The sequence below is a fragment of the Triticum urartu genome, chromosome 5 (assembly GCF_003073215.2).
Source record: "Triticum urartu cultivar G1812 chromosome 5, Tu2.1, whole genome shotgun sequence".
NCBI lineage: Eukaryota > Viridiplantae > Streptophyta > Magnoliopsida > Poales > Poaceae > Triticum > Triticum urartu.
This window is the reverse complement of record NC_053026.1, coordinates 420,838,057-420,854,009: the sequence shown is the minus strand read 5'-3', so window position 1 is coordinate 420,854,009 and position 15,953 is coordinate 420,838,057. Positions and strand designations below refer to the sequence as shown.

Genomic DNA, 15,953 nt, shown 5'->3' with positions numbered 1-15,953 from the left:
ACCGAATCTCGGGCAAGTAACATACCAATGACAAAGGGAACAACGTATGTTGTTATGCGGTCTGATCGATAAAGACCTTCGTAGAATATGTGGGAGCCAATATGAGCATCCAGGTTCCGCTATTGGTTATTGATCGGATACGTGTCTCGGTCATGTCTACATTGTTCTCGAACCCGTAGGGTCCGCACGCTTAAGGTTTTGATGACAGTTATATTATGAGTTTATGCATTTTGATGTACCGAAGTTTGTTCGGAGTCCCGGATGTGATCACGGACATGACGAGGAGTCTCGAAATGGTCGAGACATAAAGATTGATATATTGGAAGCCTATATTTGGATATCGAAAGTGTTCCGAGTGAAATCGGGATTTTACCGGAGTACCGGGAGGTTACCGGAACCCCCCGGGAGGTATATGGGCCTTAGTGGGCTTTAGTGGAAGAGAGGAGAGGTGGCCAGGGCTGGGCCGCGCGCCCCTCCCCCCCTAGTCCGAATAGGACAAGGAGAGGGGGGCGGCGCCCCCCCTTCCTTCTCTCTCTCCTCTTTCCCCCTCCCGAATCCTATTCCAACTAGGAAAGGGGGGAATCCTACTCCCGATGGGAGTAGGACTCCTCCTGGCCGGCCGCACCCCCCTTAATCCTTTATATACGGGGGCAGGGGGCACCCCTAGACACACAAGTTGATCCACGTTATCATATTCTTAGCCGTGTGCGGTGCCCCCTTCCACCGTAATCCTCGATAATATTGTAGCGGTGCTTAGGCGAAGCCCTGCGACGATAGTACATCAAGATCGTCACCACGCCGTCGTGCTGACGGAACTCTTCCCCGACACTTTGCTGGATCGGAGTCCGGGGATCGTCATCGAGCTGAACGTGTGCTAGAACTCGGAGGTGCCGTAGTTTCGGTGCTTGATTGGTCGAGCCGTGAAGACGTACGACTACATCAACCGCGGTGTGCTAACGCTTCCGCTGTCGATCTACAAGGGTACGTAGATCACACTCTCCCCTCCCGTTGCTATGCATCACCATGATCTTGCGTGTGCGTAGGAATTTTTTTGAAATTACTACGTTCCCCAACAAGCTCGTCGATGAACAATGGCTCGCCACTAATATCAACGTCATTGCCTTCTTCTTCATCACCTTCGACATAGATGTCATCGTCTTCATGCCACGAGTCACCATGGTCGTAGTCAGCACGGTCGTCGGCCTCTTCATCGGGCACGTACTCAGCGCGGCCATCCTGACTTTGGGCCTCCTCGGGGTCGTAGGCACGGCCATGCCCACTCTCGAAGATCACGTCCTTCATGTACTGGCTGTAGAAGGGGTCGTCGACCGTTGGCGTTGGGGTTGGCATTCCGTCAAACAAGACGCGGGGGGCCGGCATGGTGCCCGTGAACGGTGCCCGTGCCTGCTTTCTTAGCATCTCGACGGATGGCCGCCCGCCGCTGCTAGACCCAGGCGTGACGTTGAGGTCGATGACGGTCGCAGGGCGCGGTGTGGACGGCGCGAACAAGCCCACGTCCGGCGACGCAGAGAAACGGGTCTCGCCGTCGTGCCTTGGCGGAGGAAAGCCAGGGGAGATGGGCGCGGCGCGCGACGTCGGCGACTGGTAGTGCGTAGGTCGGGCGAGCGACGAGCCTGTGCTCGCCGGGCCGACGGCCGCTGCAGGGAACCCGGCCGGACGGCCCATGCCGCCAAGCATGAGGATGGCGTTTGCTTTGTTGACGAGGTCCTCCTTCTCGTCGGCAGCGGCCTTGCGCCGCGCGGCCTCCAGCTCCTCGCGTTGGGCGGCGAACTTGGCAGCGGCGGCATTGACCTTGACGGACGCTTTCCGTTCCCTCCTCTTTGCCGATTCCGCGTCCAACTTGGCGATCTCCTCCGGCGTGCACTCCGACCGCGGCTTCCTTGGCGCCTTCTTTTTCACCTTTGTGGGCGGGTCGACGGACAGGCCGCCGGAACTCGGCGGGGCGTCGGCCTTGGCCGGGGGAGAGAGGGGCGGCGGGAGGGACGTAGAAGGTTTTGGGGAAAATGGGGGCAAATGGGCGTGGGTGGGTTTTGGTTTCTCCCACCGACAGGCGGGCTAGGGAAGGACAAGCGCGCGCGTCCCGCCCGTCCGTGCACTGTCCGTTTCACCCCAAAACCGGCGCAAACTTGGGCCAGGGATGGGTCGAAAGCGGACACAAAGCGGACAAAAGTCCGTTTGCGCCCACGCGCTGGACCGTTTCATTTGTCCGTTTTACTCCAAACGGACGAGAGCAAATAGGATAGGGTCACGCGGTGGAGTTGGCCTAATAACTAGTAACCACAGTAGTGCAAGTAGCTCAGCCGGAGTACTAGCTAGGCAGCTAGCAAAGGTGCTTGCGATTGATATACTAGCAACGAGGCAAAGACTACTCTATCTGTGCCATCTGCAGTTGCAAGTAACTAGCCGTATATTTTACTAGCTAGTTTGGCTGACTTCACTAGCATGCTTACTAATCAAACTCCAATCATAGTTAATCAAACCAGCTAGCTGGCAAAGACTTGGACAGCACAAAACATGTCAAAATTGACCTTGGTTTGCATAGTAGTAAAATAATACTAACTGACACCATGATGGCGAGCAGAGCTTAGAATGACATCACGATCCTCAAGAGAAGAGCGGCGTGAAACGACATCCTGGGCGACCAGACCACCACCCTTCACCAACCCTCCCGGCACGCGCACTCGTGGTCCAGACGCTGGCATGCGGATGCCGCTGCAGATCACGCGGGAAGAAGAGGGAAAGCTTGGCACTAGTGAGCGTACTACTGGCCAATGAGCGAAAAATAATAATACTAGTAACAAATTCAAAGAGGCGCAAAACGTTCGTGGCAGAGATTATTCAAAGGGCGAAATGAGCTGCCCGGGGCTGCCACGCATCCTCGTCGCCGTCGCCGTCGCCATCATCGTCTCGCCCAAAAGCTTCCACGGCCAGCGACGTCCAAAGCTGCCCCCGCACTCCATTATTAGGCCATCACGACTCCCCCCATCAGCAGCGGCACCAAAAGTTTTTAGCTCTGCTGCTGCTACTTGTTAATGGCGATTGATTAGGTGATTAGACAAACGAATGCATGCGCACTACCGGACGGGGTTGACTTTGGTTGACACTCCGGGGATCCGTGGTATCCTCTACCACTGCGTTGGTGATCGATATGTCGTTGTGTCAGGGCATCTCCAGCCGTTGGCCTTTTAGGAGAGGCAAAAAATCGTCTTCTGAAGGCGCACCGGCGCTAAACCGCGTACTGGGGCGTGATGCCCCACAGTCGCGGTCCCCACGGATTTTTAAAATGTTTAAATTCGGCGCAAACACAACGCAAACATGGGTGAGTTCGTTTAAATTTAAACATATTTTATAAAAAAAAACTACCGCGGGCTATCCCTGCCGTCTCTCTCGCCGCCCGCCTCGCCGCCCGCCCACGCGGTTCTACATGCTGAGGAGGCTGTAGAACCGCGTGTAGTCACCGCCGCCGCCGCCGTCATCGTCGTCGCCCCCGCCTACGCCTCTGCCGTCCCTGCTGCATCCCTCTCCCGGTTGGCGCGGCGGGTTGGACGGTCCGGGGGCGTCGTCGTCGTCGCTATCGAGGACGACGACACCGTCCTCGTCCTCGCGCCCATGTTTGCGGGCGGCGATCTCCTCCAGGGCCCGGCGCTGCCGGATCATCTCCTCGCGCAGGTAGTCGTCACGCGACCACTGCATGGCGTCCTCATCGGAGAAGCCGCGCCGGGCTATCTCCTCGTACTCCGGGGGGGAGGCTGGACTCCACCTTGGGCTCGACGAGGGCGCCGGAGCTGCGGGTATGCGCGCTGACAGGCGTGTCCTGGGGCTCCAGCTTGACGGGGCGGAGGTGGAGGCAGGGAGAGCCGCCGGACGAGGAGGAGGACACCCCGGTCTCCATGCGCCTCGGCGTCCAGGAGCTTCCCCGGCGGCGGCGTGAGAAGGACGGGGGAGCAGGGTACTCGAGGCACTGCGTGTTGCCGCCCTCGATGTACTCGAGGACGGACTCCAGCGTGCGCCCGGGCACGCCCCACCACCGACGCCGGCCGGCGGCGTTGAACCTGCCGGAGGGCACAACGCCGTTGGTGGCCTCGAGCTGCTCGTCGTGCCGGCGGCGGAAGTACGGCTCTCAGATTGGGCTGCCGGGGACGTACCGTGGCCCCTCCCTCGCCGCACGCGGCAGGGACGAGCGGATGCGTGCGATCTCCGCACGCCGCGCCGCGCCGGTGGGTACCGGGGGCACCGGCACGCCGCCGGCGCTGATCCTCCACGCCCCGGGCACCCGCATGTCCGGCGGGACCGGGTACTCGGTCTCGAAAAGGAGGCGAGCCTCGTCCTTGTGCAGATGACGGCGCCCGAATCCGTTCGCCGCCGCGCCGTCGTCTGGGAAACGCTCGGCCATGCTTTCTCAACTGGTGACGGCGAGACGAGGAAAGGGGAAGAAATGAGCGCGTCGTCGGTGGATGATCGGGGTGAGTCTCTCCGGCGTGCTTGCAGTCGGCTTTTATAGGCGGAGACGCCGCGTGGTAGGCTTGGCCGGCGCGTTACGCGTGGCGTGATTGCATGGCGGCCGAGGGACGCGTCGCCCAGCCTTCACTGCGCCGCCCGTGAGGCATCAATGGAGGCTGACCGGCGCGGCAGCGCGCGGCAGTTTTGGCATTGATTCGCCGCGGGAAACGAGGCGATGAGGACGACGAAGGGGCGAGAAGAGAGTATTGTCGCTGACGCGGCGGGCCCGCGGCTCTTCGCGCCAAAAACGATTCGCCCGGCGCCCCCGAGTGACCCCCAGCGCGCCGGGTTCGGGTTGGGTACGCCGGCGCCAATTTCGGCCCGAGCCGGCGAAAACTGGGCTCTTAAAGGCGCGACTGGGTTGATTTTTTGACGTCAGCGGATAAAAAATGCCTGGGGGGCCTTCTTGGGGGCGTGGCTGGAGATGCCTTTATGCTCTGGTCGGTTTAAAGGAAGAATGGTTTGACATTCCACTCATTGATTGTTCAATTTTGTACCGTAGTGTATTGTAGGAGAACTTAGTTTTGAGTTCGGTTGTTATTTAATCACTCTAACTTGCCGATGCCGCAGCGCATTATCCTCGATCCATTTTTACCGGATCGAAAAGAATCATGTTGAAAAGAAAAATTTATAGATCGCCATTTCGTCCAGCACCCCATAGCTCCAATTTTTGCTCACCTAAGTATTTGTGATCAAGCAATGTCAGTTAGTCTCCGCACTAATCAATACTCAGTGGCGTTGTCGAATGCCGTCGATCAGCAAATCATCTAACCTCCACGCGTCCGAGCTAATTAACCCGACGTCACTGTCGCGATTAAGCTGTAAGCATGTTGACGGGGCGCATGCAGTGCAGAGGACAGCAGGGCACAAGTTACTCAACCCCCACTAGCAAACTGGCTTTCCCCGCACCCCAGAGCGTGATGATTGCCGCCTTTGAGACGGCAGTCTTGGGCGGTGATCCTCCGCGGATACGCGCGCTGTCATGCTAATGGTTCCGTGGTCAACGGGCCCACACCACCAGCACCAGGCTCGCTAGATTCGTGCAGCGTGCCTGCATCTGCCTGTCAGCTTCAGCCTTCAGCCAGCCACGCCTACCTAAAAATTCAGCGACGGTGTAAGAGTGCACCTAAAAATTCAGAGACGGTTCAGAGAATTTCAGAGGTTCCTTCCAAACAGTGCTAAACTACGAAGTGTGCACCGATTTTTCTTTTCCCTTGGGGATCTCGACGACGTACTCTGTATCTTGCATGCGGTTGACTTGGCAGCCGCCGGTAGACGACACAGGCGACCCGGTCGGTAGCTTTTGGGTGGCCGCCTGGTTTTCTGCTAGTGCCTCGTCCTGCAAAATTCAACGTGGAAAGGCCGGAGGACGCACGTCACGTCAACCAGGCAAAGCGGCCGTGGTGCGCACACGTCGGCTGTCTCGGCTGGCTCCAGAGTCAACGCGCGTGGAAGATATTTTGCGAGGAGAGGTCAACGGGGTAAGCGTGCGATCCAACAAATTCTAAACAAATCAATCATGCAGCGGCCGAACGAAGCGAAGTCGCCTCCGGTTTGAGTTTCAATCGATCGAAGGATCATGGCGACGGAACATTTGGAACCCACTAAACGCACATTGTCGATCTGCGGGGTCATTGGTTTCACATTAGCCTATGGGGCTCCCACATAGGCGCATGCGGTATAAGGAGACGCTAATCATGTTTATGTTTTTTCACATCATGGCGGTGGAACATTTGGAACCCACTAAATGCACACCGCCATTTTTCTTTTGCCGGGAAATGCACATTTTCATCATAAGAATATGCTCGTTGGTTTCACATTAGCTATATATGGGACTCCCACACACGCACATGCGGTAAAATGAGACGCTAACTATGTTCATATGTTTATTTTTTTCTAAGAAAATTTATGGCTAATTTATCCGTCTTGCTCTTTTTCCGAGCCGCTTCCTTCTTCAGAAACCCTAGTCACCATCACTCTCCTGTTTTGTCTCGAAGAGGCCGCATGTCCCTTCTCCATCTACCGCTATGGTGTCATCTGCATTGTTCGAGTCAGACCGGCGACTTACAGGCCGTTGCTTCAACAACGTTGCCCCGGCTTCAATGGTGTTACAAAGGTGGAATCAAACCTCGCTCATGGCGCATCGCCAGTGAGTGCAACACCAAGACGGCGTTGATTTTTTTTCCAATGATCAGTGCATACTTTCATTCTCTGTAAGGGTGGCCTCATATGAGGGTTGGTCGACTAAACATATGGCCTTCGGCCTTTTCACAAAAATTAAATCTTTCTATGGTAAATATGATGATAGAAGTTTGTATATGTGTAGGAATCAACATATTTATTATCACATATCAACAACAACAGTGCTTGCACATAAAAAATCAATACAGACATGCTATGAACAACATTTATACATACACAACATTACTCTCTCCGGCGTTCAAAAGAGTCATCGGTTTGGACATCGACAAGGTTACTAAATACTACTATATTTTGACAATTAACTTATGCTGAAATATAGTAACTATAAAACCCAAAATGAAAAACCACATGGTGTATGTGGTAAGCAACCTTAGAACAAACAATGTCAAGAAAAAAACAAATAAAAAATATGCTAATTATAAAACCCAAAAGATTGTTTTATAAGAGTAGATTTCAAGATAAAGACGTGCATGAGGTTTCTACACGCCCAACAAAGTATATTTATTTTGATATACCTGTAATTATAAATCCTCACAGAAACAATTATAGAACCCATTCTATTTTTTTGCAAAAGGATCTGATCTATTATAAAGATTCACCGGAAGTATAAAACATCTCAAACATAATCAAAATTGCATTGAGGTCCATGAACCACCGAACAACCATTGCCGTTGTCAGAACGAGCAACCAACACGTCGCTCCCATACCGGAGTCAGACTGACCTTGTTGATGACAGCCGGAAAGTCTTCGTGTGCGTGCCCCTAAGGACCAATGCCCCGGAGCCGCAGTCGTCGGCGTTGAATTCTTGAATCGATCTGAAAATCCTGACACCAAATATTCCCGTTCCGTATGCATGACGAGAAACTCTAACCTCGCTGCCTCGAGGAGCTGGCAGGAATCTACGCCGGAGCTCTGTCTAATCTGCCTCGACGAACGAACTTGAGAAGGATCAGAGCCCGGAAAACTGACTCGAAGAAGAAGCGTCGCCGTCCTTCCAAACATTGTCCCTGCAAGGGCTAAAACCCTACTTATATCCTAGCCGGATCGAGCACCCAAAAAATCTCCTCCCCGCCATCTTGTGAACCTATCTTTTGCATTTTTGTTGTGTTCAACAATTATGTAATTATCTAGTCGACGATATGTTAGCCTCCTTCCCAAGAAAACTTAGGGTCCTCGTCTCCGGTGGCCTTAGGGCCATGGCAGCGCGGTGGATCCCGACCCTTGCCGGCGGGAGGGCTTTGTTTTTAGATGTTTCTTCAACTTTTGTTAGTGTTTGTGTCCTGCTCGGGAAGACGAGACGGCGGCGGCTCTCTTAAAGATGGAATAAGTTTCTCCCCACCTAGCTCCTGTTTCCGGTGGTGTGTCTAGCATCATCGATGGGCGTGTGGAGGTGTGTCTCCGACGGATCTATCGTTGGTGGATTTGCTTGGATCTGGTCATAGTTCGTCTACGTTTATGTTTTTTTAGGTTGGATATTTCCGATCTACGCTATACTCTTCATCGGCGGCGGTTGCTGTTCTGCTGCGTTGGTCATATGGGATCTTAGCACCATGACTTTCCGACTGTCTACTACAGCAAGTTTTGTCCAGCTCCCGCGAGGGAGGGGCGATGACGGCGGCGCGCCTTCGGCTCTCTTCAGTGTTTGTAGTCGTCGCTAGATGGTCTATGGACCTGGATGTAATTTTTATTATTTTTAGTGTTCGTTGTGTTGTCAAGATTGAAAATGAATAGGTTAGTATTTTTTTGATTTTTTTTGTAATTATCTTGTCTTTCCATGTGCTTTTCTATCAATTATCGCAAGAACAACCCCCCCCCCCCCCCCCCAAAAAAAAATATCGCAAGATCTCTACTGGGAAAAAACTATCCTGAGAAGGCATAAAACAATTATATCTACACGAGAAAAGCTTACTACTATTGTACTACTAGTAAAAAGGACTTTGGACCATTAGTGCCCCCCACACTCAAAAAGACCATCGATCTTCCTCTAGATGCGCCTGATCTGCACTTTCCACAAAAAAATTGCATCATATCGAATCCTCCTGATCTTACGCCTCCTGAGGTGAAAATAAAGCTTGACTGAATATCAAGTCCTCTCTCACCCCCTTGGCCTTTTCTTCACTTCTCTCTTCCTCCTGCAAAGGATTACACGTCCAGGTGGCAGCACACAATGCTGGCTTAATTTGCACGAAAGAGGGACGAGACCATTGCTTCTCCCAAGTCCAAACGCCGACCGGTTGAGTCCCAAGTCACCCCACGGAGAAAGACCCATCATAGCATATCCCCTTTCCTGTTGGCTAATCGCGTCCCTTTCACTCAACTAACCAAAGCTACTACCATGATTAGTAGAATATAAACGAGGAGGAAACCGCATGCATGTTAATCCATGAGCTGCCAAGATAACAACGAGCAACCTAAGATTCCAAGCATCATCCACACGATATAAAAACGGAAAACATATCACAAAGAGAGGAATAACAACCCAGATAAAGTGGGTTAGTGAGTAAAGCGGGGCGACCAAATTCCGCATCCAACCGCAAAGGACAAACTTGCGCGTGTAAAATAAACGAAAAGGTTGGGCCGGGCAAAGGCGGGAAAAAGATGAGGAGCGGGAGAAAAGCTGATGCAGATGGAGGGGAAAGAGAGGCCGAAGCTGGCCCAAAGCCAGAAGTACCAGTCCCTGATCGATATATATACTTAGGTTAAATAACAAACATGATGCTATGATAAAACTAGTAGTAATGTGGAGAAAAGGGGAGGAAAGAAAATAATGGCAACATTAGGGGAAAAAGAAAAGGAAAAGAAGAAAAGGGGTGCCCGTGGGCTGCAGCCGCTGGAGTGGGGTCCGGGCCTGCGGCCTGGTGGGAGCTGCTGGGCCCACTACGGAGCCCACGGGTCTGCGGAAATGCGACCGTGGAAGCGAGCGGTGACCGGGTCATGCATGATGACGTCGAGGGTTTCGTCCGCCGTTCGTATGTGGTGCGGCGCGGCGGCCGTCGCGGGCTTGGCTCACGGCTTGGAGACTGACGCGGCGTCCTTGGGATGCGACCCCTCGCCGTCGTTGGCGCAGGCTCCGCCGTTGGCCATCGCCGACTGCGCCGTGAGCACGGACATGCTCGGCGACGCCGGGACGCCGCCGTCGCCGACGCCCATGCGCATGGCGGCGCTCATGTGTTGCGCGGAGGTGAAGGGGCCACCGGCCGCGGCGGCCGGGGGGCGGAGCTGGCACGTGGCGGAGGAGATGGCGGAGGCGAGGGAAACCGGCATGAGGCAGAGGCCCTTCCCCTGCAGGTACTGCATGGCGGCGCCCATGTCCTCCTCCATCAGCTTGGCCACCTGCTGCTCCGTCACCGTCAGGCCGTCGCTCCCGTCCGCCGCTCCGGCGGCCGCGCCGCCTCGCCCCTGCAAGCACAAGCACACACGCAGATGGTCCGTATCAGTACAGTGGTACGACGTACGACGGCCGGTACACGGGGCAGCCGCGTCATTTCGCGCGGCGGCACGCGAGCCACTGTGGCATGGCAGTGGCTATCGGCCGTGCCGCTGAAAAGTTTGGTCACATCCTGGTGATTCTTTCGAGCGCGGAAAAGATGGAGAGAGAGTGAAAGCGATCGAGGCGAAGAGGAAGAGGGCGCTCGTACTGCGCTGGTTATATGGGAGAGAGTGCGAGTGGCGAGCGAGGGCTACCTCCGAGGACATGTCGGCCACGAGCGGCGCGACGGCAGCGGCGCCACCCAGCCGGCTCATGCTCAGCACCTGCGTGTATGTTGGCATAGACGTCAGTAATCATGCACATATACATAGGATCGACATTTCATGACGCAACACAAAGTAGATTGTGGAAATTAATCCATCATGCATAGCATAGCTTGCCTTGACTTGGAGCTGCAGGAACTTGACGTAGTCGATGATCTCGTCCAGCATCGACGCCTTGTCCGTCTGCGGCCACACCAGAAACGCGCACGCATGTCATGCACGGAGATTGAGATTGAGAGCAACAACAGCGAAAGGTAACCATGGAAACGGGCACGCAGCAAGCTCGAGAGAAAAGCGCCGTCAAGTCAAGGCTCTCGGAACCGGCGCCGGCCGGCGAGCGACGCGACGAGACCCGAGCAAGACGGCAGGGATTCTAGGGGAGGCCCGGGAAAGCCATGGCCGGCAGACCCCAGCATGGAGCACGCGCGGTTGCCGAGGGAGCACGGCGGTGGTCTAGTAGGCCAACGTGCGGGTAAATGTGCCCCGCACGCGCGCTCTGCAAAGCAAACTCGATGAAATCTCAACCTGATGGCTCCAACTTTTTTGTTCCATCGGCTACTGTTGAAGCCCCTATTTTAATCCATCCCCGGCCGGCATTGAACTGATTGATCTATGCAATTATAAAGCAGCAGCTTCCCAACCAAAACCCTAGTGATGAAGCTCTCGTCTTCGACCGCTTGGATCTAGCTGGCTCGAAGAATCAAATTAAGCTAGCTTCGCTACAACTACAAGCACAATCTATGGACAATCGTCGTTCTGGAGCTCATATCTTTGCTCACCTTGTTGGCGTTGGGCACCAGCTCTTGCAGGGCCTTCATCCTCTCGGCGATCCTCTCCCGGCGAAGCTGCGAAACATCGACGACCAGCCACAACGATTAGTTCACATTCACTAGGAGAAATCGATCTAACATTAACTAGTGTAGAGACGAAGAAGATGTCCGTGGAGCCATGTGAGTAAACTGCACAGGAGTATAGAAGAACAAGAACAGTAGCCGAGTAGCGGGACATCCAAAAGGACAAAGGAATAATGGTAGTTAGCGGAAGCCACAACGATCCAAACCGAGGAAACAATAACAAAACACGGGAACTGATTAGATTACATTACTGCTAACTGCTCCCCTTGGTTTTATTCTCCATGAGCCTAATTGCCGGCCAAAATAGCCAGTAACACTACACTGGTAGTAGCAGCTAGCGTCGCCGGATAACTTACTCGCTCCGCGATGCTGTGTGGGTCGGTGGCCTGGCCTCGCCGCGCTCGCACCCGCTGCCTCGGCGGCGCCGGCGGGCCGCCGCCTCCTCCTCCCCCGGCTTGTTGTTGTGGTTGCGCCCCGCCGCCGGGAGCACCTCCTGCTCTGCCAAAGGTCTGGCTCGGCATGGGCGCCGTTTGCTGCTGCGAGAAGCAAGCCGTTCAGGGAGGGGGAAAGAAGGTGGGCCGGCGCCGGCGGCATCGCGGTAGGTAGGTTAGATCTTACAAGCAAAGCTATGTGTTGTGTTGCAAACGGCAAACCTGTGGATGCGGCTGGAAATGTTGCTGCTGCTGGAGCGATCCGGTGAAGCCGCCGAAGACGCCGGCGTCCCCTCCCTGAAACCAGCAGCGAATAAAAACGTTAACTTTTTTGCAAAGAAAAAAGGTTCTCGATTCGTCAAGGTCGGGGAGGAGAAAAAGGGCTGCAAGTGGAGTAATTCGAGAAAAGGAGATGGATTATCAGTACGGCGGAATTGGCGGCGGCTTTCAGGAGGGCCTGCACGTCGCCGCCCGATCCGCCGTTGCCGAGGGTGAGTGGGAGCAGCAGGCCGCCCTCCCCGCCGCCGCCGCCGATGGACGGCGAGCGGCCCATGCCCTGGAGGAGCATGTTGCTGTGGTGGCCCTGCCTCAGATCGGCGAGCTGCTGCAGCACCATCTGCTTCGCGGAGGCGGCGGCGCCGCCAGGGCCGCTGCTAATCTGGTGCTGCCGGAGCCGCGACGCCAGCATCACCGAGTCGTCGTAAGGGCCCCCAAACAGCTGCTGCTGCTGCTGCTGCTGCATCCCCTCGCCCTGCCCTCCGTCCTCGGGCTTGGCCCCGGCGGCAAGGTCGTGCCAGGCGGAGGGCGGCAGGCTGCCGAACATCTGGTCGAGGAAGTCGTCGTGCACGCCGCCGGCGCCACCATTGTTGCCCCCCGCGTGGCCGCCGCGCAGGTCGTCGAGGGAGATCTGGCCGGCGGCGGCCATGGCTTGCATTTCCCGGGCCGTCGGCTGCATCGCGCGCAGGCTAGAGCTTACAGGGCGTGACCGCGAGAGGCGGGGGTAGGTTAGGGTTAGGATAAAACCGAAGCCCGCTGAAGATGGATGGAGACTCGAGAGGAAGGTGGGGGAGCGAGCTAGGCTGCACGGAGTTGGTGTCGTCGGCTATTTATAAACGGGACGGGGCGACAATGGCTATCACTAATCAAAGCGTTTGTTGGCTGGTTGTGCGAGTGATTGCCGAATGGATTAGCGGCCGATTAGCCCTCGGTAATCGAGTTGGGGTGAAAGTAGAAACGGATGAGGGTTTGGATGATAGAGGGTGCTTGGATACGTTTTAGTCTCATGATTAAGAGGGTGTTTGGATACATTTTAGTCCCATGACTAAAAGTAGTGGAACTAAAACTTGCTAGCCTCACCTATGCTTGGATCCAAATACTAAAGAGACTAAAATCAAGTTATTGAACATTTATTATCCTCCAAATCCTCCAATCCAGAACTCGCATGTGTTAAAGGAGAGGAATTAAATGAGGAGAGAGAGGGCTAATACATATTTTATTAGGTTTTTTATGACTAAAAATTTTTAGCCTCAAGACTAGTCCTAGCCTCTCTTTAGTCAGGGGTGATTGGAACTTTAGCCTCTAAAAGAGACTATTTTTAGTCAGACTAAAAATAGTCCCTTGGATCCAAGCACGTAGTGGGACTAAAACTTGCTAGCCTCACCCATGCTTGGATCCAAATACTAACAGGGTACTTGGATACGTTTTAGTCCCATGACTAAAAGTAGTGGGACTAAAACTTGCTAGCCTCACCCATGCTTGGATCCAAATACTAAAGAGACTAAAATTAAGTTATTGAGCATTTATTATCCTCCAAACCCTCCAATCCAAAACTCGCATGTGTTTAAAGAGAGGAATTAAATGAGGAGAGAGAGGGCTAATACATATTTTAATAGGTTTCCTATGACTAAAAGATTTTAGCCTCAAGAATAGTCCTAACCTCTTTTTAGTCAGGGGTGCTTGGAACTTTAGCCTCTAAAAGAGACTATTTTTAGTCAGACTAAAAATAGTCCCTTGGATCCAAGCATGCTCTAAAGAGACTAAAATCAAGTTATTGAGCATTTATTATCCTCCAAACCCTCCAATCCAAAACTCGCATGTGTTAAAGGAGAAGAATTAAATGAGGAGAGAGAGGGCTAATACATATTTTAGTAGGTTTCCTATGACTAAATTTTTTTAATCTCAAGACTAGTCCTAGCCTCTGTTTAGTCAGGGGTGCTTGGAACTTTAACCTCTAAAAAAGACTATTTTTAGTCAAACTAAAAATAGTCCCTTGGATCTAAGCACCCTCATAGTATCTTCGAAGGTAAAAATCTGGAGCCGCCGTTGTTTAAACCAAACAGCCTACTTGCACGGAGCCCCCCACTAGGGTTGGAGTATGATATTTGTGTCCGGAGCCGAATTGATTAAGGTCTAGCTCCATTAGTATAACGGATAGACCCATGACATAACAGTCTTTGTTAATTTATCTGGTTTTACCGTCTCTCTTGACGTGCCATGTGTAGGAGTATAAGATGAGTTAGGCATCTCCCAGTACTCCACTTGATGCCCAGGTATTATCATCAGATTTTTGTCTACATGACATATAATTACTGAGCCGTGAGGTTCTATAATTGTCTAAATCAACCTAGGTACCATCTCAACACACAATGCAATCCATAGATCATTAAATCTCATACTGCAGTTAAAAATGAAAGAGAAGATTCCAGTATTGGTTAAACCCAGTGAATGAAAATTCTGGATAAGTTAACAGCAATTAACTTTCTTTGTTAATTTGTCCGATTTTACAGTCCCTCATGTCATGTCATGCATCAAATGGGTTAGCCATGTCCCAATGCTTCACCTTGACACCGTGTTTTCAAGATTCATGTCATACTTTTTGCTATGTGGCGTGTAATTGATGAGGTGAGAGGCTTTAATATTGGTCTTTAGACGCAATCTAATGCATGTTCAAACTATCATTAAACCTCAAACTATCATCCAACTGGAGTGAGTAATTCGAACAAAAGTGAGGTCTACCAAAAAAAACATGTAAGATACAATGCATTGGTGGTAGTTGTACAAAAAATAACATATTCACTACTCTTAAGAGACGACGCCAAAAGATGATGTATTGGGAGTGATTTTACTCTAATTACATCTGGTGACCCAACTTTTGTCTATTTATCATCCGTCTAGCTATTTATTTTGGACGCTGATAACTGCCACACGTGTGGCATATACGACATACGCCCACATACCGTGTGTGGTGTGAGCAGGAGGCAGCCCACACGGGCTGTGTGTGGGTGAACATTAAAATTACCCACACGTGTGGGCGCGGCTACTTCGTGCCACACGCCCAATAAGTACTACTCATCTCCATCCCGTGCGTGTGGCACGAAGCAAAAATGCCCACACGTCCTGACGCAGCTACGTTAGGTACCCCGCGGGATGACGATTTAGTTGACATCCTGGTTGGCAGATATAGTTATCCGGAATGACAAGTGTAGTTGTAAAAGCATGGCAACTCTATCTGTTTTGGTTAACTATAGTTGCCATGTCTAATTTATGGTAGTTGCCACGTGTAATCAAACCGTAGTTGCCGTGTGTGATTAACTACTTGCCACATATGGTCAAAACAGTAGTTGCCATTTGTGTTTACCTAGTTGCCACGTGTGGTCCAACCATAATTGACATGTATTGTTAATCACAGTTGTCATGTGTATTTATCTGGTTGCCACGTACGGGCAACTGCAGTTGCCGTGTAGCAAAGAATCACAGTTGCCATGTGTGTGTACCGAGTTGCCACGTTCGCGTAACTGCAGTTGCCATGTAGCAAAGAATCATAGTTGCCATGTGTGTGTACTGAGTTGCCACGTTTGCGTAACTGCAGTTGCCATCCACAAAGTAGTAGTGTCGTGTGGGCGAAAAGCAGTTCACCCACACGCGCATGACCTAGTTGGTGGCTGTGTCGGCGAAAAGCAGTTCGCCCACACAATGTAGCTGGCAAACAGCGTGGTGCGGGCGTTTGGGCAAACTCTCCAACGCCCACACACCAGCCACGTCCTACATGGCACACCAAATCCACCTTTTCGTGTCAAGAATCGTGCAAAAGACAGTGAACGACGATTCAGGCGTGTGAGCGAGTTGGATAACGCCCACACGTGTGGGCGTTAGTGTTTTCGTTTATTTTTCATATTGCTATATTCCATGACTG

General features: G+C 52.7%; 1 protein-coding gene across 2 annotated transcripts; it reads right to left on the bottom strand.

Moving 5' to 3' along the window:
- Positions 1-9,391: 9,391 nt before the first annotated feature.
- On the bottom strand, positions 9,392-12,856 carry LOC125509466 (bHLH transcription factor RHL1-like). Of its 2 annotated transcripts, none has more exons than XM_048674452.1 (7): positions 12,189-12,856; positions 11,984-12,058; positions 11,687-11,866; positions 11,256-11,321; positions 10,594-10,659; positions 10,408-10,476; positions 9,392-10,122 (listed from the first exon to the last, which is right to left on the bottom strand). In XM_048674452.1, exons 1-7 carry the CDS (start codon positions 12,714-12,716, stop codon positions 9,730-9,732), a joined length of 1,377 nt encoding a protein of 458 aa, XP_048530409.1. In that variant the 5' UTR covers positions 12,717-12,856; the 3' UTR covers positions 9,392-9,729. The 2 variants fall into 2 exon arrangements, with proteins under 2 accessions (XP_048530409.1, XP_048530410.1); XM_048674453.1 differs by having other exon boundaries at positions 11,687-11,863.
- Between the last annotated feature and the right edge of the window lie 3,097 nt (positions 12,857-15,953).